Source organism: Cervus elaphus, chromosome 8 (assembly GCF_910594005.1).
Source record: "Cervus elaphus chromosome 8, mCerEla1.1, whole genome shotgun sequence".
NCBI classification, from domain to species: Eukaryota; Metazoa; Chordata; class Mammalia; order Artiodactyla; family Cervidae; genus Cervus; species Cervus elaphus.
In genome coordinates this window covers 30,522,098-30,549,086 of record NC_057822.1, presented here as the reverse complement: position 1 = coordinate 30,549,086, position 26,989 = coordinate 30,522,098, and the positions used below count along the sequence as shown (strand labels likewise).

Sequence of the window (26,989 nt, the reverse complement as noted above, 5' to 3'; positions counted from 1 at the left end):
TGTTTATTGTTTACTTATCTAATAGTCTCTTACAGTTTCAAGATGATTTAATTGCTTCTTAGACCTCTCATTAAAAAATAAGTATATACTCATTGAAAAAAAGTCAAATAATAATACAGTAAGTAGCACATGAAAAGAAGAAATCTCTTCATTCATTGTCCCCCTCTCTTCCAAACCCTCCTTATAACCAGCATTCTCTGTCTTGCTTTCTCACTCTCTCTTTGTAAGAATAACCCCGTTAATCCCTGTTACTGTTCTATATTATAGTCAAGATGATTTATTCTTTTACGGTATGGTAAATTGAGGCTATAGTCATAGGCAGTGGGGTCAAGCATCTTGACCTAAGAGGGTAAAAAAGAGCTTACAACAAGATGGGGTGAGGCTAATTCATTCTTAGTAAATGACAGCAACAAAGATGCCTGCATATATAGTTATAGTAATGTGGAAATGATATATCTGACTCCTGTATACATCATTTGTAGGCTGTTACTCTTTGTCTCTGCATTTTCTCTTTTAAGGGATCTTTGTTTTAATTATTTCTTTCTCTATAAAAATGAAAGAGTGGTGATAAGAATCTCGGCTGTCCATTCCCCCCAGTGATAGCCAATACTGAATACGCAATGTATGGATTTAAGTTGAAGGAACACAAAAAGACATCTTCATGTCTTTTAGACATGAAGCTTTTAGGGGAGTAACTCAGGAGGCCTCGATCATTTATTCATCCATTCAGCAAATGGTGGTTGAATGCCTATTATGTGCTAGTCATTTTGGCAAGATACAGACAGTAAATGAATAAAATCTATGTCAAGTGGTGGTAAGCACTTGGATTCGTTTCCTAGGGCTGCTGTAATGAGGTACACCAGCTGGCTGGCTTATAATAACAAGTTTATTTTCTCTCAGTTCTGGAAGTTAGAAGTCCAAAATCAAGGTGTCCATCAGGCTGATTCTCTGTAAGGACTCTTGGGAGAGTCCATTCCACACCAGTCTCCTAGCTTTTGGTGACAGCTGGCAATCCTTGGTGTTCCTTAGCTTGTGGATGCATCCCTCCAGTCTGCCTCATCTTCAGCTGGAGTTCTGTGTATCTGCATCCAGATTTCCCTCTTCTTACATGAACACCGTCTTACTGGACAGCACCACCTCCCCGTTATGAACTCATCTTGACTTGATTACTCTGCAAGGACCCTATTTCCAAATAAGGTCACATTCTGAAGTTCTGGGAAGAATATGAATTTGGAGGGAACCCTGTTCAACTCCTAATAGCACCATCACTATAGAGAAAAATTAAAACAGGATACTGGTGGGAAAGTGGGTGCTGGGGTTGCTACAGGCTTGTGATTTTACGTAGAGGACCAAGGAAGGCTTGCTGCTTGGTTGTCATTTGAACAGAGCATTGAGGAATGTGGAAGGTAAAGTGTGGTAGCTATCTGGGGAACACTGCAGCCAAGAGGGAGCATTGCCCAGGAGTATCGGGGAAGCCAGTGTGGCTGGAGGAAAGAAGCAGAGGAGATCAGAGCGGCATCTGGGGCACGTGTCATGTAGGGCCTCCTAACCTTTTGCTTTTACTCTGAGTGAAATGGGAAATTGCTGAAGAGTTCTGAGTAGAAGATGAGCTGATTGATTATGTTTTAAAAGGCACTCTGGCTGCCCTGTTGAGACTGGGCAAGGTCGAAGTAGGGAGATGAGTTAGAAAGCCACTGCAGTGATCCAAGTGAGAAGTAGTGAAAAGAGGTCAAACTCTTGAGATATATTTATATACATATATATATATATATTCTTGGCAGGTTTTGCTGATAGTCTGAAAATAGGATGTGAGAGAAGGAAACAAGTCAAGGGTGACTCTTAAGTATTTGGGCCTGAACAACTGGAAGGTGTTGACATTTATTGAGAATATAAAGACATATTAAGTTGGTTATACAGGTCCTGACTTTAAGAAAAAGGCCTGGATTGTAAATATAAATCTAGGAGAAGTCACCATAGAAATGATCTGTAAAGACATGAGAATAATGAGATTCTTGAGTAGGGGAGAGGTGTGAGTTTTAGGGCACAGGTGGAAGGAGTAATTTAGATAGTTGCACACACAGATAGTTTATCCAAAACAATAGGAAGGAAGCAGAGTACGGGTATAGGTGCAGGTGGGTTGACCGGTGTGAGGAAGAATTCGTGGAAGAGGCTGGCAGACCTGAGCAATAAAAGGCTGGATAGGAGAGGGCCCAGAGAAAGGTATCCCAAGTGAGGCAGCAGCCAAAGTGATGGGGTGTCCTAGTGCCATGAGCGTTAATAGGACTTCCTGCAGAAATAAGGGATTTTTGTTTCTGCTGTTATTTTGCCTCTTGAATTTATTGTTGATGAGTGTTTCTAACCGCTTTGTACCTAGATCTAAGTTTCTTCTAATTTTTAATCACTTTCTAATCCAGTTGTTTCATATCTCTTTTCATTTCCATTCTAAATACCACTACTACAATTTAGGCTTCCATCATTTCACCATTGGACAGTTATAGCATCCTAAATTAGTTACCCTCAAAATTCTTCTTGTTCAACTCATCCTATGTGTTGGTACAGATTTAGCTTCTTACAGCACAGATTTGATTATGGTTCAACCCTTCTTAATCACTCTCCGTGTCTTTGAAATTAGTCCTCCAGTCGAGACTTCACACAGCCTGGTCGCATCCTGCCATTCTAGACCAATCTTCTACAGGTCCCCTCTGTGTACCCTGTGCTCAGACCACACTGGACACCTGCTAATAGTCCTGTGACGTTCACTTTGCTGCCCTTCTGTATGAATGTCCCTTGTTTTTTCTCACCCCGCCAGATCCCGGCCCCAACGCTGCAGAGAGATTCTGGAGATTTAAGAGACTGTGTGTCCTGGGATATTAATGCCTGGTAGTAGTTTTATTGTAATATGATTCATTATCAAAGCTGCTGCTGCTGGTCTATACAGATAAAACCTCCATTTGTTTTTCTGCTCTCTGAGTCTGCTGGCTAGTAGTAATTTTTTTGTTTTCATCATTGTCCTTAATAAAACAGTGCTTGGGAATAATCATGATTTGAATTTTTGAATTACAGCCAGACTAACCCTCAGATTTTCCAGATTGATTTGTAAATCTTAGCCTCATCAGAGAAGAAGCATCTCTGTATTTTGAGTTCTAGAATATTATACAACTTTCTTCACAAAAATCAAAAACAGGGGAAAAAATGGAAAAAAAAAAAAAAGAGTGGTCTGAAGGGTCCTTAAGGAAAGATACCAAATATGCCCAGTACATCATTATTTACCAGTTTTTAAGATTTATACATGGAGTATGGTTTTTAAATTTCTGGTTCTTGATATTCCTTTAAGAATTTGTCAGATTCTTGAGGCATTGTAAAGCTCTGTGCCCTGCCTCCCCCTCCTCCATCATCCCCAAAAGCACATCCAGCTAGCGGCAATCTGCTTCTCTCCTTGCTGAGGAGTCTGACTCATCACTCACTGTATCTCTTCACCTGATACATGAATTTCAGTTCCATGCAATTACCAACTTTTAATTGGATCCCACTGCCAGATTGGTCTCCTGTCCCAGCATTTTCTCTTGGCTGCCCTCTTTTCTGCGTCTGCTTGGTTCCCTCTGCCTACTTCCCGTATTAGTTTGATGGCATCCACTCAGGTATGAAGCTGGACAGAGACTATAAAATGCCTACAGTACCAAATACTGTCATCTTGCATTCTGCCTCTTTCCCACTACTCATCCAGAATGGAATCTAGATGGTTTAATTCTGAATTCTTCTGTATCACTGCAGTATTTAGTAAAATATCTTATTTTAGTATGCTTCGCCATTGTAGAATTGAACATTTGTTTTAGGACCTTAGAAAATTATGAAGATGCTCTTTCTCTGCCCTCTCCACTCCCTACTCCCATCTTCAACACGTACTTCCAAGCATATAGCATGTACATTATATAAGTGAGCTGAAGATATCACTTCCTCGTTTGATGAAAAGGACTTCCTTGCGTTTCTTCCTTATGTTAGCGTCATGCCCCCGATTTGCACTGCTTAAAGTACACTCCTGTCTGGAAACGAAGGAATTTGTTAGACTAAAGAGTGGATATTCTTTGGTCTTTAACTAATTGCTATAAGCCTTGTAAATATGAACTGATCATCTTCAGGTTTCATGGGATGTATTTGGTGGGTCTTTAATAGTTAAATGGAGTAAATAAATAGAATTTTTAATAAAAAGTTGAAAGGCCATAGAATACCATAAAACTGCCACCCACCGACCAGCAAGCCTAAAAATTTCCAACTAACTTGGGGACAGATCTAGTCTTACACCCAAGTTATTTAAGATGAGAAATATTATTCATCCAGAATGAAAAGGTCTTGTCGTCATGTTCCCGCTCATAAACTGATCTTGAAGGCAGTGGGCTGAACCAAATGCCATTTTTCTAGTTTCTCATTAGCTTACATTATCACTTGTTTTCTAGAGTGAGCTAAGACCAAGAGACCTTCAAAATCTTTCTTCCTGTGGCTACAAAGTAGGCCTCACAGTTAGCTCAAATGAAAACAAAAATAAAATGAGAGAGATCTCATAGTCTGCCGATTGGAGTCTGAACAATAAAGACTTTGCATTTACTCCGCTCTTTGTGCCTGGGGTTTTAATTTAACACATCAATGAAAAGGCAGCATTTAAAAAGAGGGGGAAAACACCCAGCAAGACTTACTTTTATTAGTGCAATTTGTAAGAAATTACTGCACTTAATGAGAAAATCGTTAAGCATGAAAAAATGGGCTGTGACTTAATTTACGGAGCTTAAATGGTGAAGTTTTAATTGAGTTTTTTAGTTACTGGTAAGAAAAATATTAATAATGAAAAACAACTACCAGGGCTGTATCTGTACTGTTGAAGTGGTCAGCGCTTTTACATACCTTAGTTCAATTTCCTGTGCCACTGGTCATGCATAATATTATAGCTATGGTATTCTCTGTCATATCTGCTGACTTTTTCTGTTCTTTCAAGGGAGGCAGGCAACTTCTTCTGTCTGCTACATGAGGAAATTTGGGGCAAAGAGTCTAGCAGAACAGTTTCTTAAAGGGGGAAGGGTGGGGCAGAGGTAAACGGCAGGACAGAGCTGTGTCCACTCCACAGTCCACCTGCTTAAAAACGAGACAACAATTGAATGTCACTTTCAGGTTCATAACGCTTATCCTTTACCCCTGGTTCTTAGTTTCTCTTGTTGTCACCAGTGATTTATTTTTCCCCAGTAAGCAGATTTCATTAAAGACTGCAAAACTAAAGACAGCAATAAAACCAGACCAAGAAGCACAACATTCAGGACAAATTCCTGGGATCATAAATCCAAATTCTTTTAGAAGTAGAAGTCGAAAGGGTATTTAAAGAAATAAATCGGCACATCTTATGTCATTTAGAGGGAAAATATTTAGGATACCTTCTTTTTGTTCTTATATTCCCTGAAGTGCATTTGACTCCTTAAAGGTCATGAACACCATGGGAAGGGTTCAGTAATGAAGAAAAGTCCTATGTACTTTATATTCCTTTATTATTTAAGTTCAAGAATGCTTTGTTAATTTCTGTCTCCTGCAAATATCTGATGTGTAAATGGGGCATGCACTCCTGTGGGTTCATGATAACCCACTGTGCCAGTGGCCCCTCGGTCCTCTGCTCACCCTTTCCCTGGGTGCCTGGGGTCTGCGGGGAGGAGTGGGGTAGGGCCTGTCCCCGCAGGTTGCATCTTCCAGGCTCCCACAGCTACTGGCTCCCTACAGGTTCAGATCCTGGTGAGAGATTGGTGAGAAGTAAGGAGGGAGGGAGAAGCCAGAGTATTTCTCTTTCTCCCTCCCCCCCTCACCCCCGCCAAGTGGGGCAGCATCTCCAAGTCCTCCACGGTTTCTGCTCCCAGAGGGCAGGCTTTAGTTATCCCCTCCTCTTACCTCCTTTCTGCTCTGTTCTTGTTCCCCTGTGGTGCCAGGAGGTACTAGGGGCTTCTTGCTATTTCTAATCTCTGGGTTACAGCACCCATAGTTGGCTTTACAGTTCTTTATCACCTGTGTTAACAGTTGCCTGCATTAAATTTCTTGGGTTAAATATTCAGTGATTTCTGTTCTTCTCTTTGGACCCTGGCTGATAATGCACAAAGCCTCTATCCACAATGGCCAGTTTATACCCTATTTGAGACACAGGGAAGCCTCTTTGTGACTGATTTTTGTTCCCTGTATTAAAACACAGACTTGTTTTCTTACCAGGCAAATGTTTCTTGTTAACTTTTTGCTTTGAAAACAGTGATAGTAATTTACATGTGGATTTCATTGGCTATAAACTGAACTGCTTGCTTAGATTTTTATTTGTTACTGATAGATGTTACTCCTTTTAATTCTCTTAATGACTGACCTGATCATATACTTTTTTAATTTAAATATTGGATTTTTTATTGTCACTTTATTTTCTTTAACAAAGATGCCATTGTCGTTGACTATGTAAACTGTTGAACATTTTAAAATGATTTAACTGCTGACATCTGTAAAATGTGCACCTCTTCAATAAGTAAAATTCACATAAGGCATTGAGATCACGAGAAGAAAATTGAGAAACATCCTGAATGATGCCTGGGTTCAGCAAAATCATTTGAGTAGCTTTCCAGTCCCTTATATACAACGTGTGACAGTTGAGTGAACTACTGCTCTTTTGGCTCTGTAGGATAGAGGGAAAAAAACCCTCAGTAAATGACTTTCTTTCACTTTGTTGGAAACATCTTTGCAGAAAAGAGAGGAGTAAGTAAATGTCAAGTCAGAGGCCAGCAAGCACACGGCCCCAGGTGGTCATGACTAAGCAGCAGGAGGGGGGATGATTCGTTTTGTAGAACTTTGGGGGCTTCCCTGGTGGCTCAAATGGTAAAGAATCTGCCTGCAATGCAGGAGACCGAGATTTGATCCCTGGGTTGGGAAGATCCCTTGGAGAAGGGAATGACAATCCATTCCAGTATTTTTGTGTGCAAAGTTCCAGGACAGGAGAAGCCTGGTGGGCTATAGTCCATGGGGTCTCAAAGAGTCAGACAGGACTGAGCAACTATCCCTTTCACTTTTGGAAGGTGTTTAAAGGTTTTCTGGAGAGAGAGAAAAAGCATACATTTCAGATCAAAAAAACACCACCATTTTCCTCTTACATAACACTTTTGAATCTTGATAAGATTTTAATATAACACTAAAGTATAATAAATATGAAGACTCATTTTGTGTCTCGACGATCTGTACTCATGTCAGATTCTAGGTTAATATATTAATGCCCCTATTAAAAACCTCAAAATCCACAACAGACAGGTTTGAAATCCAGAATAGACATCTTGATTTTGAAGACTTCTTGAGATAAATGACAGCCTTTGCCTGAACTACTATCCTAAGACGGATGGCTCTTCCAGTGGCCATTTTTTATATTAGCTGCTAATGAGTATTATTGAGCCTCTGAGTAATTCTGAAAAAGCATTTTGGTGAATTATAGTTGGGACTGTGATTTACTGAGTGTGAACACTGTGATTGATTTGGAAGCAGTGGAAAGCACCCCAATGCTCAACATTTCCTATATAAGGAGGAGGAGAAGAGGGGGAATCAAAAGCATAATCCAGCCAGAGTTAGATTACTTTTGTCAGCCATTTCTGCATTTTTACATTTATTAAAAATGGCAGGAAAATGCCACCAAAGTTTGGATGAGAGGTCCCTTATCCACATCCCATTCTGATATTCAGTGTATTAGAGCATCATCCATCACATCTATTCACTGGTGTTAAAAGGTTCATTATAATCAGCGAACCACAAAATAGTCTAGGTAGGGGGCCAGATGCACAGACCACATAACTGATTGTTCTGAGAAGGACAGAGTGATTCTGTGTATTCATTGGGTTTATCTGAAGTTTGGGTATGTTTATCTACCTGCGTTCTGAACCTTCTGGGGAAAAGGACAGAACAGTCTAACATGTAAATAAGAAAACTAAATCCAGATGGGCCCACAGATACATAAGGATGTCATTCTTAAATGGAAACTGAGTATTGAGACTGCTACTTCCTTTTCTTTGTATTCTTTCTTATCCATATCATTATTGCAAGTGGATTATTGGCTTTCGCATTGGCTTTATTTTAGCTTCTTTTGAATATTTTTTTCTATAAGGTGGCAGTTGTGTGTGTGTGTGTGTGCGCGTGCGCACGTGCGTGCCATCAAAATTCAAGATAAAGATGGGTACAGAGATTGTCTTTTGCAGAGCAATTCAGCACTGTCTAGTTGTTTCATGGGCTCCCGGGCCCAAGGACACCCTATGTTTTAGAGTCCTTTATCTTCTGTGCTCATTGCACTCTCTTCCTTGCAGAATTTATGTAACAATAATGTGTAATATTATTTATGTAACACTTTATAACACAGTAGACAATTCTCCTCTTCAGATAATTTCTTCTCTTAGTGTCTGTGGTGCCATACCCTCCTGACTCTCTCCTGCCTCCCTGACCACCCCTTCTTGGCCTCCTTTGTCAGCAGCCTTTCCTCTGTACAGCCTCTGAGTCCTGAGGTTCCTTATAGGCTTGGTCTTGAACCCTTTTTTCCTGCACTTTCTCTGTCCTGCCCCAGCTCCTCACGCACACTGTTCATTCTCCTTGGGACACCCTTCCCTCCTGCCTCTCCTCCTTTTTCTTCACTACTCCTGGCCATGGGCTCGATGTGCTGGACCGAGTGCTTTTCTCCACATACACCCCGTGCTTTCTCACCTCTCTGCTTTATACTTTTGCTCATTCTGTTTTTTTGCTGTCTGATAGCCAACTTCTATTTTTCATTCATTGCCCAGCAAAACAGCCATGTTAATTCACAAAGCTTTCTTATAATCACCAAAGAGTGATTCAGTAAAATTCAGATTAGTTGATATATTTCTGTACCACTCAGCGCTCTTCATGTTTACCTCCTGTTACTATTTTTATGTATATGTGTTATATTCTCTATTAGCGTGGAAACTCCCCAAGGGCAAGGATCTTATCTTCAACTTAATCATGCCTCCTTTAGAACATAGAATAGCATCTTATATGTCACAGTTACACAGTAAATATGTACTCAGTTCAGTTCACTCACTCAGTCATGTCCAACTCTTTGTGACCCCATGAACCGCAGCACGCCAGGCCTCCCTGTCCATCACCAACTCCCAGGGTCCACCCAAACCCATGTCCATTGGGTCAGTGATGCCATCCAACCATCCATCCTCTGTCGTCCCCTTCTCCTCCCGCCCTCAATCTTTCCCAGCATCAGGGTCTTTTCAAATGAGTCAGCTCTTTGCACCAGGTGGCCAAAGTATTGGAGTTTCAGCTTCAAAATCAGCCCTTCCAATGAACACCCAGGACTGATCTCCTTTAGGACAGACTGGTTGGATCTCCTTGCACTCCAAAGGACTCTCAGGAGTCTTCTCCAACAACACAGTTCAAAAGCATCAATTCTTTGGTGCTCAGCTTTCTTTATAGTCCAACTCTCATATCCATACATGACTACTGGAAAAACCATAGCCTTGACTAGACAGACATTTGTTGGCAAAGTATTGTCTCTGCTTTTTAATATGCTGTCTAGGTTGGTCATAACTTTCTTTCCAAGTATGTACTAGGCTAAATTAAAATAATCACTGTATCAAGCAAAGAGAAATATTATAGCTTTACATTATAACTTGCAGAGATTTCCTCATTCACATTTCAAAAGAAATGAGAAACGTGACGTCTCTGGGATTATTGCCCTTGGCCTTTAAAAATTCTAATTTGTGCCCAGATAAGAAATGCCAAGTGAACTTGATATCAGACTATCTGAGAAAGCAGGCTGCTTGAATGAAAATATCAAACATTTCTCTTACTTTACCTTTCCAGGCTAAAAGAGGGAGAGAGCTTCTGTTGGTTTCAGCTTCTTGTTGATAGTTTTCTGCTCTGCTTACTGATCAGGGTTGTATTATTTAAAACTTTGTTTAAAAAGTCCTATCCAAACATTCCTTCTCTGCTTTGAATCATAGTTGGATGTTAATTCACTGCTGTAGGATACACAGGTAAAGATTTCTGAAATTTCAGAAAAGTGTTTCTATAATACCTCAAGTTGGTTATGGAGATCATAATCTCCTAGTTGGTAGAAAAGATGAAATGGTTACCAGGATGTTTTCACTTGCTGCAAAGTTGTTATATTAGGAAATACTTCATGCAGTTTTTTAATCCTTTCCACATGCTACAGGATCCTTAGCAAATAAGTTGATGGCACCACATTTCATGTCTTTTCGTAAGGTATTGAGCAGTGCTCCAGTCACTGTGATTCAGCTAGTGGCCGTTAGCCTTTAGAGGGAAGCCTTGAAAGTATTTTCATTAGTACTGCAGGCGCACATTCATAGCTATGGGAAAGCTCAGGTGAGGCCACAGCAATGGCAGACGTGCACTCTTAGAATGTCTTGACCATCAGCACAAATTGCTGAACAGCCAGCTGGTGAGCAGTTTCAGGGAGCAAGTAAGAATGAGCCTTTAGGTCATGACCTGTGCACGTCTCCTTGGTTTGTTCTTCCACACAGATCTTAAGGGTCTGTTTTGACCTGCTTAACCACTTTAAGTTCCCTGATGACTTTATGTTTTAATTTCCTCTGCTTTTTTTTAAATGAAGAATGTTTTGTTTATGAGGCAGTCTCAAATTGCAGCCCACCTTGGAAACCGTAACGTTATTAATTCATTTCCTCTTTCTGTACTACTTATGATGTTGCTTGCTGACCATTATCGTTTGTTAAGTATCCATGGCTTTGTAGAGTGCTGAGTACCTTAGAGACTCTTAAGATTCAGCTACGGGCAGAGGATAAGTAGCAATGATTTTCCATTCTATGGGGATATTACCAAATTAAGTTGAGGGCTGGTCTTTTCTAATGTGACCTGTGATTAGAAGAGAGTGGAGTGTCCCTGGCTGATTATTTTTCTTTGTCTGACACTATTTGACATTTATCCTGAGTGGAATTAGGGGAGGAAATAGAAGATCTATTTTCGATGACGTTATCAGGAAATGCAGTTTTGAAATACCCAAATGGCCCCTCAATTTTGGGGGGTAAATAAAAAGCAATAACAGCTAAATGTTTGAAATTCCAAAAGGAACATTTAGCTATAATTCTAAGCACTTAAGAAATTTTGTTTCTTGACAAATGTAAGTATATCCAAGCCTTTTAAATGTAGGCTTTTGAAATCCGCATTCTGCATCTCATCTTTCCTTCCCATCCACCCTCTTAAAAGAGGAATGGCTTTTGTGCAAACAGACCACCAGGGAGGCTCTTGATCCATTAAAAACACACTACTTACAGGTACACAGGAGCATCCATTCTCTCTAACAAGCATCACTCAGATCAAGGAAAATAAATTTATTGTCTTATGTTCTAGCGAGTCACCAGCTAATAAATCACATCGAGCAGTTTTTGGATACTAACGAAACACTGTATTTCATGAAGAGCATGGACTGCATCAAAGCCTTCAGGGAAGAAGCCATTCAGGTAACTCTATCCTGTGTCCTCTTCCTAAACATTTGGCCACCATCACAGTGGAGAGACATACAGCACCCCACAGATAAGCCTGGGCTTTGAAAATAATCATCCTTACTGTGAAGAGCAACATGTGCCAAGAGGAGTAGAAATGACTAGCTCATGTTACTGTTGCTGTCATTTCTGAGGAAGAATAAAGATGGGTGGGTGACTGGGATGTTGTATCCCTCGGAGTTAGCTTTTTATTACACTATAGCCCTGGCTTTATGATTTCTACTTAGTGAGCCAACCAAATTTCTCTTCTGTTCGATTCTATTTGGCTATTTTAGGGAAATGGATGGAGAAAATACAGTTACATAATTATTGAGAGGATTGAGTGAATGACCAAATTACTTCTTGAATTGTTTAGGTAGTTACAAAGAGTGATAAGAAAATAAAAATATTGTTAAAATTAGAATGGGATGAAAGAGTCAGAAGTAGATAAACCAAATGCCCTACAGATAAATATCAAAATTTTGGCCAAATAGAGTCAGTATCAGACTAAGGATGACTCATTCAGGTGGAGAAAGATTTGCTTAGCTGAAAAGGTAGTGGAAATGGTTTTTAGTGCACGCATCCCCTCTGCCCGGATGGAGTGTCTGATAACACTCTGTGCACTGTGGCCAGCACGTGTCCTTTAAATTACCAGGTCATTGGATTCCAAAAGAGAGAGAGAAGAAGGTGGAAGAGGAGCCAAAGAGGCTTTAGAGACATATCAGTCAATCTTAATGACCTTTTTTAAACTAAAAATATAAAAAGAAAGTTGGGAATATGTGAATACTGACTGGTTATTACTCTTATTATTAGTTTTTTGTGAATTTTTTAAGTCTATATTTTAGATAATGCATATTTATAGATGAGCTAATATGGTTGAAATTTGCTTCAAAACAACCCAAGAGTCATGGGAGAAAGTGAGGGTATAGATGTTACAAGGGTGATGGGCACACAGCACCCATTAAATTGCTCTGTTTGAATTTGTCTATATTAAAACTTAAAAGAACAAAGTACCAGGCCACGAAAAAACCTGGGTGGCTATGGAAAGTTCTGTGCCTTCAACAGATGGAAGGATTTACAACTTCCAGCAAACGAAGCCGAATTTACCAAAGAAGAACATTTTATGTGTTTTTAATAAATATGGTGGCTTTGTGTATATATGTATATAAAACAGTTTAGGGGTGAATTATGTTTCTGTATGAGCTCTGACCTGCCACCTTCCCTACCCCCACATGCTCCCACAGTTTTCAGAAGAGCAGCGCTTTAATAATTTCCTGAAAGCCCTTCGAGAGAAAGTGGAAATGAAACAATTAAATCATTTCTGGGAAATTGTCGTCCATGGTAAGGTGTGATTTGTCTTTTTCTCCATATAGTTATGCTATATTTTCAAGTATAAATTCTAAATATAAATTATATTGTGTGATGTGTTATGTGAGGACCTGATGACTTCCCATGTGGATTTTTCCATGTGGATTTGGGAAATGCTCAGTATTTGGTAAACTAAAAATCTTGATTAATAAGCAGAAATACAAAGTGATAAATAATAAGTAAACATATAAGTCCCATCTTAAACTCTTTGTGTAGTGTGGCCCTTTCATGACTGTGCTTTCTGTTTGATGACCAAAGAAGCTGTATAGGCATTCATTGATCCCTGTCTCAGATTCTTAGACCTGTAAGTTCTGCTGGATCCATAGCACTTTCATTAATCTCCCCCACATTTTGCCCTCCTCCATCTTTCATTGCCATGTTCTTGGGCATTTTATATTAGCCAACCAGCATCTTCATGCATCAAAGCCACTCACTTATTCATAATGACCAATGCAAATTAAACATAGGAAGAGGGCAACAAACATTCTTTCACTTTTCGGCTTGTTGTTTGATTTCTATCATGCCATTTGCCCATTTCCTTTAACATGCCTTGATTTTCTTTCAGAACCAAAACACAAGATATTACCTGTTAAAAGTACCTATTATGAAAACAATGATGTTGCAAAGTACAAAACTTCTTACTTGAAGTAGAGCCCCCAAATTAGTTTCAACCTGTCCTTCTGTGCAAACTCTGTAAAAAAGGAGTCACACGCCTATCTCTCCAGCTTCTAACAGGCAGTTTTTCATCACACAGACAACCGTTTCCCTGACAGTTAATTTTTCAGCCCTTTAACTTCTACACTGGGGAGCAAAAGCAATTAGAATAGGTGGTGAATGGGGCTTACTCAAATCACTTTTGTGTCTCTGCTGTCGACCTAGTAGATGAAAGAGATTGGTTTTGGTAGCTATTGAATGCCTCCAGTATATTGCTTGCTTAAAAGAAGTTTGCAGGACATACACAAGATACATATATATATCCTGTTGAGAGAATGCACATGACCTGTACCATTTCTAGGTACAAATGGATGTTAAATGCATGTGCTTTTCTGAGAGTGTTTCGTGCATCAACCATTTGAGACAGAAGAAAATCTTAAGAAGAAGAGAAAACTAAAGGGTAGATTTTCCATCCTTGATTTGCTCTCACTGAGCTCAGCTCAACACTCTGGGCTAAATGATAGACAAGATCTTTGTAAGAGCATTTTTCCTTTGGACCTTAGCTTTCTTCAATTCCATCAATAGCTGGTCACACTGCTAGAAGTCAGAAAGTCTGCAGATTCCCGTATCTGGTACCTAATGGGTTTGGACAAAAGCATCGTTACTCAATTTGCATTTATTTACTGAGCTCCTGCTATGAATTACACTGAGGGAAATATAAGGATGAATAAAATGTAATCCCTGCCCTAGAGAAAGTATAATCTGTTAGGAGGGATAAAATATTTACAGTCATACAGGATACAGTATGGTGAGAGCTATTTCAAAGGGATAAACAAAGTGATCTGAGAGTTCTAAGGGAGAGATTCAATCAAGAAAGACTTCACACAGCAGGTAGCATTTGTGATGTGGCCTTCATTTTCTATAAGCAAACATGGGAGAAAGGGTGATGGAGGATGGAAAAAACGATGTGAGTTCAGCGCCTTTCATAAAGCTTTATATTTCCTATAGAGAAGAGCACCTTTATATTAATAATTCCAAAAATCTCCCATGCAAAGCTGGGAGGAGGTGGTGGAAAGGAAGGTGGGATTGGGCTTGAGTCTCTGTGCTTGCATTTTCCTCTGTGAATTACTTTATAGATGGAGTTACTCTGATCACCAAAGATGAAGCCCCTGGAAGCTCTGTCACTGCTGAGGAAGCCAAAAAGGTATTGTGGGGTAGCTCCCTGTCTTTAGATGAATTATTGCAGGGGAGATTATTTTCTTGGTGCTCATTCTTCCTTGAAGAAGTAAAATTCTAGGGGTAACTAAATTAAATTACTGTACCATTCTTTACTCAACCAACAGGCAAATTGCTTCAGCTGCAGCATCCTCATAGGAGAAATTGTAATCTCACTCAGTTTGCCATAAGCTACGATAATGTTTCTAGAACTCACCTACAATTGCACTTCAGTACCTCTAGAGTTTGTGATCCATAGTAGACCCTGGTTAAGGCTAGGAAATCCATCAGCCCAGTGATCCCCACCCAGGCTACACATTAGTCACCAGGGAGTTAATTTTTAACAACAAAAAAAGAAATATATATATATAAATATATGTATATATAGATGACCCCTTACTCTCCCCTAAAATGGGTCTGAAATGCATTTGGAATGTGGTTTTGAGTTTTTAAGGCCCCTCAGGTAGTTGTAAGGTGCAGCAAGGTATAACAACACTAGTGTTCCAACATAAGGCACATCCAGGTCTTCATAGTAACACACCCCGGGCATGCAGGCCCCATGGACTTCATATTGATGCAAATGGTCAACATACTTGGTGTCTTCCTATGTGGAGAATGAGCATCACATCTGATTCAGTTGTGAGTCAAAAACATACAGCTATTTAGCTCAGTTCTTCTTCATTATACTGCAGATTTGTGATGAAATTTCAATGAAATTAAGTTGAGTAGCTCAAAAGTATGTGGTTCATAACATGCAGTGTTGTTTACAGTCAGTGGCTGCCCCAGCCTTGCTGGCACAGCACGTGGCCGCTGTCGGCTGTGTGCTAAGCCTCTGCTGTGTGCCGGGCACTGTACTGAAGGGTAAAACAGCGCCCCTATCCTCTAGAGACTCATTTGCTTACAGGGTAGCAGGAGGAAGCAACGGAGACTCAAAAAGTAACTGCCCAACTAAGAGAGAGCTTGGTCAGGGACTGATGAACAGGAATCTAAGGGAATGGCGGAAACAAGGTCAGAGATGTTCATCTATGGGCTAAACTCAGGCCAAAGTTTAAAACTCTTCAATTTTCAGTTCAGAAAATACATTTGGCAAAAACCATGATATTGTTTGGCAAAGAAATGAGAATATACAAGACTTTTTGTTAAGCCCTCTGCCTGGCAAAAGCATTTTGTTAAAGAACAGATATGGCCCCTGCTCTCAGGAAGTAAGATCTCAGGATTTAAGAAGCATTCTTTAAGATGCTAACTGTTGTCTCAGAGAAGGTTCTGTGATGTCTGTACCCACTGCTGCCACGGTCAAGACTGAGTACTGTGGGCTTCCGAGTGCCCTGTCACTGGTTCTATTTCTATTGGTTACTTTATACAGTGGCATGATAATACTTCCCCCTTGAACTAGGGTGCGTCATTCAGGGCTCTGCAGAGAGAACCAACACTGTGTGTGGGGAGGGTGTGGAGTGGGGATTGATTCATTTTAAGGAACTGGCTTACACAATTGTGGGGGCTGGCAAATCTGGCATTTATAGAGCAGGCCAGCAAGCTGGAAATTAAGGCAGGATTTCTGTATTACATTCCAGGGGCATAATTCCTTCAGCTGATTGGATGAGGCTTACCAGCATTATTGAGGGTAACCTTCTTTACTTAGTCAGCTGATTGCAAATGTTAGTCACATTCATAAAATACCTTCACAGCAACATCTAGTGTTTGCCATGACAGCTGGGCACCATAGCATAGTGAAGTTGACACATAAAACCATGTAGAGTGAAGGCTTATCAATCAGTTTTTGGTAAACAGGTAAAATAAGGCAGATAGTTTAATTTTAATCATTATTGCATTCAAAAAAATCTATTATCCAGTTGAGAGTTGAGTACATGTTACAGTTTTGGGAGGAAGCCGAAAGCCCTGACCTGAAAAGGCAGTCTTTTTCCCCCAGCATTACCTCTTAACTGAAGGTGTCACAGTTGCGTGAGGCCATAATACGAGAAAAGGAAGAAAGCGAAGGATAATGTGCTTCCTGCAAGTGTCTGAGCCTTAGTCTTTGTTGCAAATGCAATATCACCTTTGGAATTTAAGAGCACAGAGCATAACCGTCAGTAATTTTAATGTCTGGTAAGGAAGCTGCAAAGAGGAATTTCAGTGAAGACTAGATATGGGTGGGTGTCTAATATCAACAGAAATGATTTCAGTTGGTTGCAATTTAAGACAACTCCGAAAACATCACCATGTTTAAAGAGAGAGAGAACACGGTCAACATAGCAGAGTGAATGAAGCTTGCTGTTGTGACTGACTCTCGGCACACACTCTGTCATATCTGACCTGTAAGATTATGCTTTTGTGTCTGCTTCAGTATCACAGGAGCCCTTTTTTTAAAATTTTTTTCCAGAATGAAAACTTAGTCCTCTATGTTAAAAAAATTTTTAAATGGCACCTGTTGATTTTTGGAGAGAATTGTGCAAGGGAAAAGGTACACATGGATGATAATGGGGAGAATTAGTACAATTCTGGCTCAAGGAAGTTGATTCCTTGTAGTTTTAATAGGAGAGACATGCTTCAGCTTTTTATCTTAGCCAAGTTATGGAAGTATAATCAGTTTTGACCACACAGTAAAATACTCATTTACATTTTCTTCAAAGCAGCTGTTGTGTTTGGTCACTTCCCAAAGAATCAATTATAGAAACTTGGCTGTAATCAGACATTGAAGAACAATCTTCATAGTCTGTTAAAATTCTTTCAAGATATTGACCATAAGTTATTTAAAGTTGGCACACTGTCACATTATCGCTGTTAAATTTTGATGATTTGAAAGGAAATATTATTCAGGGATGCCCATTTTACATGAAAATTAAATCATGACTTTACACTTGCTCATCTTAAGGACAGCTGTTTCCCTCTAGTATATTCTAGAAATGTGTGGATTTTATGATCCTTTGAGAATATAGGTAAGTCATTCTTGCTGTAGAAATAGAAAGTTCTCTCATGACATAAGCTTAGACAGTCACTTTTCCTTTCAATAACTGATACCTCTGTTACATTTTGAAGCCTAGATATAAATATAACCCCTGTTTTCCATTTGTGAATTCTTTCACTTTTTCTGTTTTCTGGTAGTTAGACATGCCATTAATGTTTGATGTTTGTATATATTTTTTTTCCTCCAGTTTTATTTTGTTTATTTTTATTGAGTTAATGTTGCTTTATACCGTTAGTAAGTTTCTGTGTACAACATTGTATTTCAACTTCTGTATACACTACGTGCTCACCACCAAAAGTTTAGTTTCCATTCATCCCCATACAGTTGACCCTCTTTACCCATTTTACCCTCCCCTCATGCCTTCCCTTCTGGTAACTACTAGTCTATTCTCTGTATCTGTGGGTTTGTTTTTGGTTCATTTGGTTTGTTCAGTTGTTCTGGTTTTGTTTTATATTCCACATATGAGTGAAATTATACAGTGTTTATCTTTCTTCATCTGACTTATTTCACTTAGCATAATCTTCTCAAGGACCATATTTCAAAAACATATATACACCTCAGTGTTCACCGCAGCATTATTTACAATAACAAAGATACGGGGGGAAAAAAAAACACCTAAGTGTCCATTGATGATGAGTGAGTAAAGAAGATGTGGTGTACATACACAGTGGGATACTGCTGCTGCTGCTGCTAAGTCACTGCAGTCGTGTCCGACTCTGTGCGACCCCATAGACGGCAGCCCACCGGGCTCCTCCGTCCCTGGGATTTTCCAGGCAAGAACACTGGAGTGGGTTGCCATTTCCTTCTCCAATGCATGCAAGTGAAAAGTGAAAGTGAAGTCACTCAGTCGAGTCCGACTCTCAGCAGCCCCATGGACCGCAGCCTACCAGGCTCCTCCGTCCATGGGATTTTCCAGGCAAGAGCACTGGAGTGGGGTGCCATCGCCTTCTCCGCAGTGGAATACTGCTCAGCCATAAAAAGATGGAGTCTTGCCATCTGCAACAACGTCGGGAGGACTCTGCAGCGCCTGTGCCCCCTCTGTCTGTCGTCTCACTCGCAGGGCTTGGCTCTGTGGTGGGTGGGAGTCGTGCCTGTTGATCCTGCCACACTCCAGGAGCATCACAGTCCAGGACCAGGAACCATGGTCCATGAGACCTGGACTTATAAAAGGTCAGGAAAGGCTGATTCTTCATTCAAAGTTTGTCGTCTTTATAAAACAAAATTTTTAAAAATTTTTTCCTACTAACCTGTGTTAGGGTTGAAAGAGTAGTTCTCAGCCAGGAGTGATTTTATTCCCCAGGAGATATTGGCATTGTCCACAGACATTCCAGGTGGTTACAGCAGGGGGCATGCGACTGACTCCTAGTAGGTAGATACCCTCACAACCAAGAGTGATGAGAAGCCCTGGGCTGAAAGGATTTAAACAAGTCAGATCCTTAACTAAGGCAGAGGATACTGGCTTAAGTTGTATAGAATTTTATTCAGCTGGAAGGAATCCTAATGATGATCTAGCTAAGTTTTTATTTTTAAAACTGAAAGCTTGCAAGGAAGCCTGATACATAAAACAGAGAAGGGGTGACACCTCTCCCTTGATGGACAGTGGGAGTGGAAATTTGGGGGTTACCCATGCCCTGAGGACTTGGAAGAGCCCTCAGGGAACAGAACCTGAAAAATACTGATCTGGTCCAAACTCCTTTTTTTATTTACACGTGAAGAAACTTGTGGCTGAGACATCAAATGATGTGCTTACAATCTCGTAGTGTCACTGGCCAGGAATCCAGTGGTAGGACTGAGCTCCAGCCCTCCATTCTTTTTACTCCATATTAAGAGCTCAGAGAGGAAAGAGAATTTATTCCCGTGGCTTTGGAATATTGTTTCTCACAGGATACCAAGGCTGAGATTTGCCTAAGTAAGCATTTGATACAAAGTCTATGGGGGAAAAGGCATCATTTTAGCACTTGTTTCCTTATAGCTTTCCTTATAGCTGCCTAACCTAGCCTTCTTTATTGGTGTTGACGTTTATTGATTTTTCCAGCCTAGCATCATGGATGCTCAAAGCTTAGTGATCTGGTCATTTTCCAGAGGCAGTCTAGAGAGGTGAGGTTGACTTCCTCAGTGTCTCACAAGTTCATGGCCAGCAAAACTGGTTAGAGTCCAGACCCTTGACTCAACCATAGTCCATGCGTTTTCATGCCTCCACCATAGAATGCCACCAGCCACCAGTGTACATAAAAGATTCTCACACTCCCTCTTTCAAAAAAGATCCCCCAAACATTGTGAAAGATTATAAGATTAGAATTAAGAATTGTTTTTGGAGAACAGTTGTCTCTGACTGCTGGCCCCTGTTGGACCCCATGACATTTTCCTTTGTTCTTTTCTTCCTTTTCTGCCTTAAATCCCTAGTGAAGTTCTATATGTTAGTACAAGAAAAGCAGTAATTAAAATATCACATTGTTACTTTATATTTGTTTAGAGTTTGATATTTTTAAGATATGATTTTAAATTTTTTATTGAGCTAGAACATACAGTAAAAGCACAAATCTTAAACGTGAACACTGGTCAATTCTTACATAGTCATATATCTGGGTGCCCACCACCCAGAGCAAAATACAGAGCATTTCCAAAACCTCAGAAGGCTCCCTGATACCCTACCCAGTTCTGACATCTGTCACTTGAGAGTAGTTTTGCCTAGCTCAACCTTCGTATAATTGGAATCATGCCTTTTATGACTCATCCATGATGTTAAAGTTGCTCATTCTTATTACAGCTATGTAGTATTCTCTTTTGTGGTTAAACCACAATTTTTTCATCCATTCTCCTAATGATGGACACTGGTTGTTTCTAAACATTGGCAATTGGGAATAAAAATGCTACGGGTATTCTTGTGCCTGTCATTTGGTAAACATATATTGGTTGTATTCCTAGGAATTGGAACCTAAAATCTACAATACCACGAGGCATTTTTTGTATATTTTATTTCGTCTGAGAAGCAGTGCAACCTCAAGAGTTAAATGGGGTCAGTAGTAGTATTCCCATTTTATTTTTGAGGAGAGCTAGTTATAGAAAGGTCAAGTGGCTTACCCAGGGTTACTGGGAAATGTACAGTGCCTTGATTATATGGTTCTTTTTCCCCACACTGGTTTGCAGATTCCTCTGCTGAACTGTATTCCCTATAAAGCATGAAAATAGCATTAATGAAACCTAAGTGTGTGTCATTTTAAACAAAATACATGCAAACAGGTTTTCATTCTTCATGATGCTATTGTATGTTTAGACCTTGGTGTTGGAATCAACCTGGTAGAAACCATATGTTTTCAATTTGGGGATTGCTAAGGGGGTCGAGAAGAGTTGTACACGACTGAGTGACTTCACTTTCACTTTTCACTTTCATGCACCGGAGAAGGAAATGGCAACCCACTCCAGTGTTCTTGCCTGGAGAATCCCAGGGATGGCGGAGCCTGGTGGGCTGCCGTCTATGGGGTCACACAGAGTCAGACACGACTGAAGCGACTTAGCAGCAGCAGCAGCAGCAGCAAGGGCCTTAGGACAAGCTGATCTTTAGTTTTTAGTCTTAATGGAGGAATAGGGCTGCAAGCTTCTGTATAGAAGTGATAGATGCAGTTTCTCTGCTTGTGGCCAGGATTGTATTTCAGTGTACCTGAGAAGTAGTGGTTTATCCATCTCATAAAGATCTCTAAGTAAGAAGGTTCTTTCTTGGTAACCCCAAGTACATGATGGTGGCTTGAGGATGGAGGACTGTGTCACACAACTGTTTTATTTTTTTTTTTTTTCTTTTTCTATTTATCCTCTTTTTTCAGCATATTGCAGAGAGAAAGAACATAAGAAAAGTCAGGTGTTGACTCGTGCCCTTTTTGGCTGCATTCAGAGAATCTGTTGCTTTTATTGAGAAAACAAGCCAGTCTCTGCTTATCTCTAGCTTCCCTGTCATGCACAGCCTGGAAATTACTTGTAGTTAAAAACTCTGATGGTGAGGAGTGATAAGTGTAAGAGATCAGCTTCGCCTGGGGCTGTGGGAAGGATAATGGATGGCAGCCTGCTCTTAGCTGTAATTTGCTTAAGCAGAAGTGTAAAGCAGATCTGTCAGGAAATCAGCTCCAGATGTTTAGCACTTGATGGAAAGGAGAGTTTATTTGCTGCCGTTCCTTTCTTCCTGGAATTCGGCCTCATCTCAGAAATGTGCCCTTTATGTTTAAAGGTATGTACTATGGTCATATGGTGCAGACAGTCCTATCTGAATTTATCCTTAATTGCAGTGTGAAAGGGGCTTTGCAGGTGGTTTGGGAATGGGAATTGGAGCTTCCAGAGATTGTGTGCCAAAAAGCATTAGGAATTTTCTAGATTCATCAGTGGTTTAGTCACTATGTCCGATTCTTGCAACCCCATGGACTGTAGCTAGCCAGGCTCCTCTGCCCATGGGATTCTCCAGGCAAGAATACTGGAGTGGGTTGCCATTTCCTTCTCCAAGATTCATCAGTGCGTACCTACTATGGGTCAGGTTTCTAAGGGGGTAATACAAGATATAACGGACTATAAAACGATTAAGACCACACAGAGTTTGTGTTTGAAGGTACCAGTCACTTGTAGTCCCCAGAGGCTTCTGGTAAGACACAGCTCTACTTTTTTATTTTATTTTATTTTTTTTTTTACTTTTTTATTCTTTTCTCATCAACTCGATATGTCTTTATCCTTTAGGCTGATATTCTTGTTGTAGGGAAAATCACCTGGGGGTTAATGATAGTAGGAGAGGAACAAAATAAAAATCGTTTTTAATGTTGATAATAATTAGAATCATAAATAAAAATTAATTTGGGAATCCAGGAGCAGAGTCTGACCTTTAGATGTAACCTACATGCAGATGCACGTGTGGATTGCTGACTCATTCATCTCTATGTGCCACATAGAGTATCTTTATTAATAATCAACCTGAATGAATAAGTAGAATTGATGATATGGATCAATTCTGTTGTGTTCAGGCTGTGCCTCCACTGCTAGCATCTTCTGTCTCCTAAACCACGGATAGATTTCCAGTACCGACCACGATCCAGTTCAGAGTCAGCAAAAGGCTACAGAAAGATGTATACATGTCCTTAGAGAAAGGTGAACTCCTTAATCTCTCAATCAGAATTGAAGTCAATGATTGATGAGGTGGTTTTGACTGAGGGGGAAAAAGTCCAGGAGGGAGAATGAGTCAGAAACAGACTGTCATAGCCACATCCAGGTGCTGACGCGGCCTCGCCCGGTTCTGCACGAGCAGCCTTCCTCTTGCCCTTCTTAGCCACGCCAGTAAGTTTCGGCACACAAGGAATGAAAGGACACACAGCGCTTGCTTCCTTAGACTTGTACACAGCCTTGTATTTTAGTTGTTACTTTAGTCTGTGGTATAAGGAGACATTTTTTTTTTTCCCATTTATTTTTATTAGTTGGAGGCTAATCACTTTACAGTATTGTAGTGGTTTTTGCCATACATTGACATGAATCAGCCATGGATTTACATGTGTTCCCCATCCCGATCCCCCCTCCCACCTCCCTCCCCACCCCATCCCTCTGGGTCTTCCCAGTGCACCAGCCCTGAGCACTTGTCTCATCCATCCAACCTGGGCTGGTTATGTGTTTCACCCTTGATAATATACATGTTTTGATGCTGTTCTCTCAAAACATCCCACTCTCGCCTTCTCCCACAGAGTCCAAAAGTCTGTTCTGTACATCTGTGAGGAGACATATTTTAATTTATATATGATTCTTAGGTTTCAGAGGCCTTGATTGTGTCCATGGTACCATAAAAATTACAGAAAATACAGGGAAAGCAGTTCTTGCCCTGTTTTCTTGTTGAGAAAGTGTACACATGAACACACCTTTCCCTCTTGGGTGGAGCTGCCACAGGAGTGAAGTGGGCTGGAAGGCTTGTTTACCGCCCGCCAGCTCCATGCACACTGACCCTGAGGGATGCTAACTGGGAGAGGCCTGCCACACTTCCACCTCCCCTTTTAAAAACCCTCCCTCCTACAGGCTGGTCTCTGCCACCGTACTTATCCTACGAGAAGATCAGCTCTGGTGTTAGGATGGACAAGAGATTAATAGAACCTAGGTCTTCGATACAGTTATCACACGCCGTGAATGACAAGAGTCCCCACTGCTGTCTTTGGAAGGCAGGAATGTTCAGATAGTCTTCATGGACACTCACTCCCCTTTGAAAATCTGAGTTGCCTTCCTCCATCCTTGCAGACTTCAGTTCAGGGCCCTTTGCCTTTCTGCATATCTGCCTTTAGAAGTTCCAGGTCTAGAATACTGATGCTAAGCAGAAGCGTACACTGGAAGTTTTCTCACCCACCTTCCTGTTTTCAAACAATTTCTAACACACATTTAAAGATTGCCAGAAAAAGAATAGAACAAACCCACCCATTTTTGTGTTTCACATCTCCTAGAAGAAGTCCTTCCTTTTACCTCTTTTGTCCTCAGTGGAATTGAGTAGATGCTTATAATCTTTTAAGTCCAAACACTTGATCCTTAGTGCTCCCTTCAAAAGAGACTGAGATTTATTGTATGCCAATTACACCTCAGTAAAGTTTGCTTTTGTTTAAAAAAAAAGAGAGACTGAGTCATACTGGTTTGGGATGTTTGGTTCTTTTCTTAACCCTAATGAGCCCATATACCCGCTGTGGAAGCAGAAGTGGGAATACCTGGTGTCTTCGGGGCCTGATGGAGGCCCCTCCACATGCTCACTGCCTTGGCGAGCCACATCACAGCCTCCCTCTTCACAGGAACTTTCTCCGTGACTAGTTAGTGGACTGTTCAACAACCTCACATGGGTCCTCTCATCCAGAACCAAAGGAAGGGGCGTACATCAAGATGGTGCTTCTTTGGGGCCATTTGCATGTGTTCCTCCATCAAAGGAGGCAAAGCTGTCCTTGTGGTATCATGCCTGACTTTCTGTTCACAGTTTCTGGCCCCCAAAGAAAATGCAAATGCAGACACAGCGGCCGCCTTTGAGGAGGGTGGGGACGTGGATGACTTGGTAAGTACTTTTAATGTCTACCAGGTCTTGTCACCCTTAAACTTGCCTGAGCTGTAAATACAGCCACCAAGCCTGCTTATCGTGGACTTAATGTGTTTGAGTTTCTAACACACCAGCAGCTCTCAACACTATTATTATTTATTGCCATTATAAATGTAATCAGATAAGTAATTTCATAATAGACAGTCCTGTGCTCTGTGGTTCTTTAAATTTATTGTTCATTCAGTTTAATCCTCTCATTGAAGGACTGAAAAAGAGCTGGGAAGGCTATTCCTTTAGCAGCAAAAATTTCATAATTTACTGAAATTGCTCTCCACCAAAATAAGCAATACAGTGCGCAGTCTGTGTGGGATGACAAATAAAAACAGCATTTAAAAAGCCTCATTCTTAAATGTTCTCAATGAACTCAGTGTAAACAAAACAGACTGATCAGCATTGGGGGATTTCTGGACTTTCTCACACCATGTCTGGATGCCTGGGAGGCTGGGTAGGGTGTTGGCTTTTGTATCCATCTTTCATGTGTGGGAACTTCCTGCCTTTAAGCCTCACATGACAGCAGTCCAGCAAAAACTTTCAGCCTTTTTGTGGAGAAGTTCTTAGTATTGAAATAAAAACAGATGCTTCGAATTTAGCTCCTGAAATAGCTTGTTTGTTTGCTGTTTAGTCGCTCAGTCGTGTACGACTGTTTGCAGTCTCATGAACTATAGCCCTCCAGGCTCCTCTGTCCATGGAATTTCTCAGGCAAGAATTCTGGAGTGGATTGCCATTTCCTTCTCCAAGGGATCTTCCCAATCCAGGGATCAAATACATGTCTCCTACATTGGCAGGTTCTTTACTTCTGAGCCACCGGGGAAACCCCCTAAAATAGTTACTAAGTGTGCAAGTCCGCGCATGTCACCAGTGAGGAGAACCCTTGTCACTTATGGTCCCCTCCCCAGAGAAGCAATGCCCTGAACTTGGTCTGCTCTCTTTCTTAATGTGTTGTTCCTGTTCACAGCTGGAGTTGATATAGCGCATGGGTGTGTGGAGACTCTGAGAGAGCTGCTATCCCTGCGATGCTGAGAGTTCTAAACGGGGCAGCCTGGAGGAGGTCACTCAAGCAGACCCGGAAGTCCTGGAGGTGGTCCCTGCAAGTTACACAGAAGTGAACCACCTGATTTCTTGCGGAATGAGTACAAACATTTGTAAGGGATAATTTAGACCCCATACATGTTCATAAAGTCTTTATTTTCTGATTGGTGTATTCTTTCTTTTTTGGTCTTACTGATCTCAATGTATTACACATGTGCCTTCCTGACCTGGTACACTGGTGAGGATGCGGCCCTCATGAAGTTATCTCATCCAGAATGATAGCATAGTCACTGGTGGGCTTCTCTGTCTTCCCCAGGAAGTCTCATCCATTGTCTGATCCTCTAAAAGCATCACAACTTACTCTGATCAAATGGTGGCATTAGTTTCTTACCAACAGAAAGCTGTCTTTGGGCAGTCATGGCTAAGGGCTGGCCCATTCCTCTTTTTATTTAAGCCTTTGAGTCATCACATTACTTTGGCCTGCAGCGGGATAGGAAGGGGAGTACCCATTTTAAGCAGAGTTACAGTGATGTTCTCATGAAGAGGCTATTTTGGCCCAGCCTCTGACATATCAGTGAACCTAAAAACAAAAGGAAACAAAAACATAGTAACAGAGATTCACCACCAGGAGTTAGGATTCTGTCATTTCATTTCACTCTACCTGCAGGTCTCACAGAAGGTTTGGTTGTGTTAAAACATTTCTTCCTTAATTTCCCACTCTTCCCCAGCTCTACCCAAGTCTCCTTTTCCTATCTTTCTGGATGATGTTTCCTTTCCTAAAATAAGAAGAGAGCAAACTCTTTTTTTTCTACCCACATTTCTTCCCTGAATTCTGACGACTCCTTCCTGGGTGTCACAGACTCAGTGGTGCCTGTCTCCCGTATCGCAGCAGTCCCATACATGGTCACTGATGCACTTCACTCTGCGAACATTAACATTAAAGGTGTTGGTGATTCGTTCCTCCTGTGGACTGCTGCTCATTACTAATTGCAAAAGAATTCTTCAGTGTTGTGCTGAGAATTAAAGACCCTCTGTGCTTTGAAAATGCATCTTCACGAGGAGAGAGGGGCGTGCTTTACTCTGGGCCTCTAGGACATCCTATTCCACTACACACACTTGACATACAAGTGCCCATTTAAAGCCACCCTAGTGAAGGAGGTCATATCTTACAGTCCA

At 40.8% G+C, this 26,989-nt stretch overlaps 1 protein-coding gene across 2 annotated transcripts in view; it reads left to right on the top strand.

The window, feature by feature from the left end:
- The window catches only part of XRCC5 (X-ray repair cross complementing 5), an 80,663-nt gene extending 54,688 nt beyond the window's left edge, over positions 1 to 25,975 (top strand). The window contains exons 17-21 of one of the 2 annotated variants that reach the window (XM_043910110.1): positions 11,380 to 11,489; positions 12,755 to 12,851; positions 14,669 to 14,736; positions 24,668 to 24,742; positions 25,740 to 25,975. In XM_043910110.1, the coding sequence (XP_043766045.1) occupies positions 11,380 to 11,489; positions 12,755 to 12,851; positions 14,669 to 14,736; positions 24,668 to 24,742; positions 25,740 to 25,754 (365 nt within the window). In that variant the 3' untranslated portion in view covers positions 25,755 to 25,975. The remainder of the gene's footprint in view (positions 1 to 11,379; positions 11,490 to 12,754; positions 12,852 to 14,668; positions 14,737 to 24,667; positions 24,743 to 25,739) is intronic. The other variant, XM_043910112.1, reaches the window with a different exon arrangement.
- The last annotated feature ends 1,014 nt before the right edge of the window (positions 25,976 to 26,989 follow it).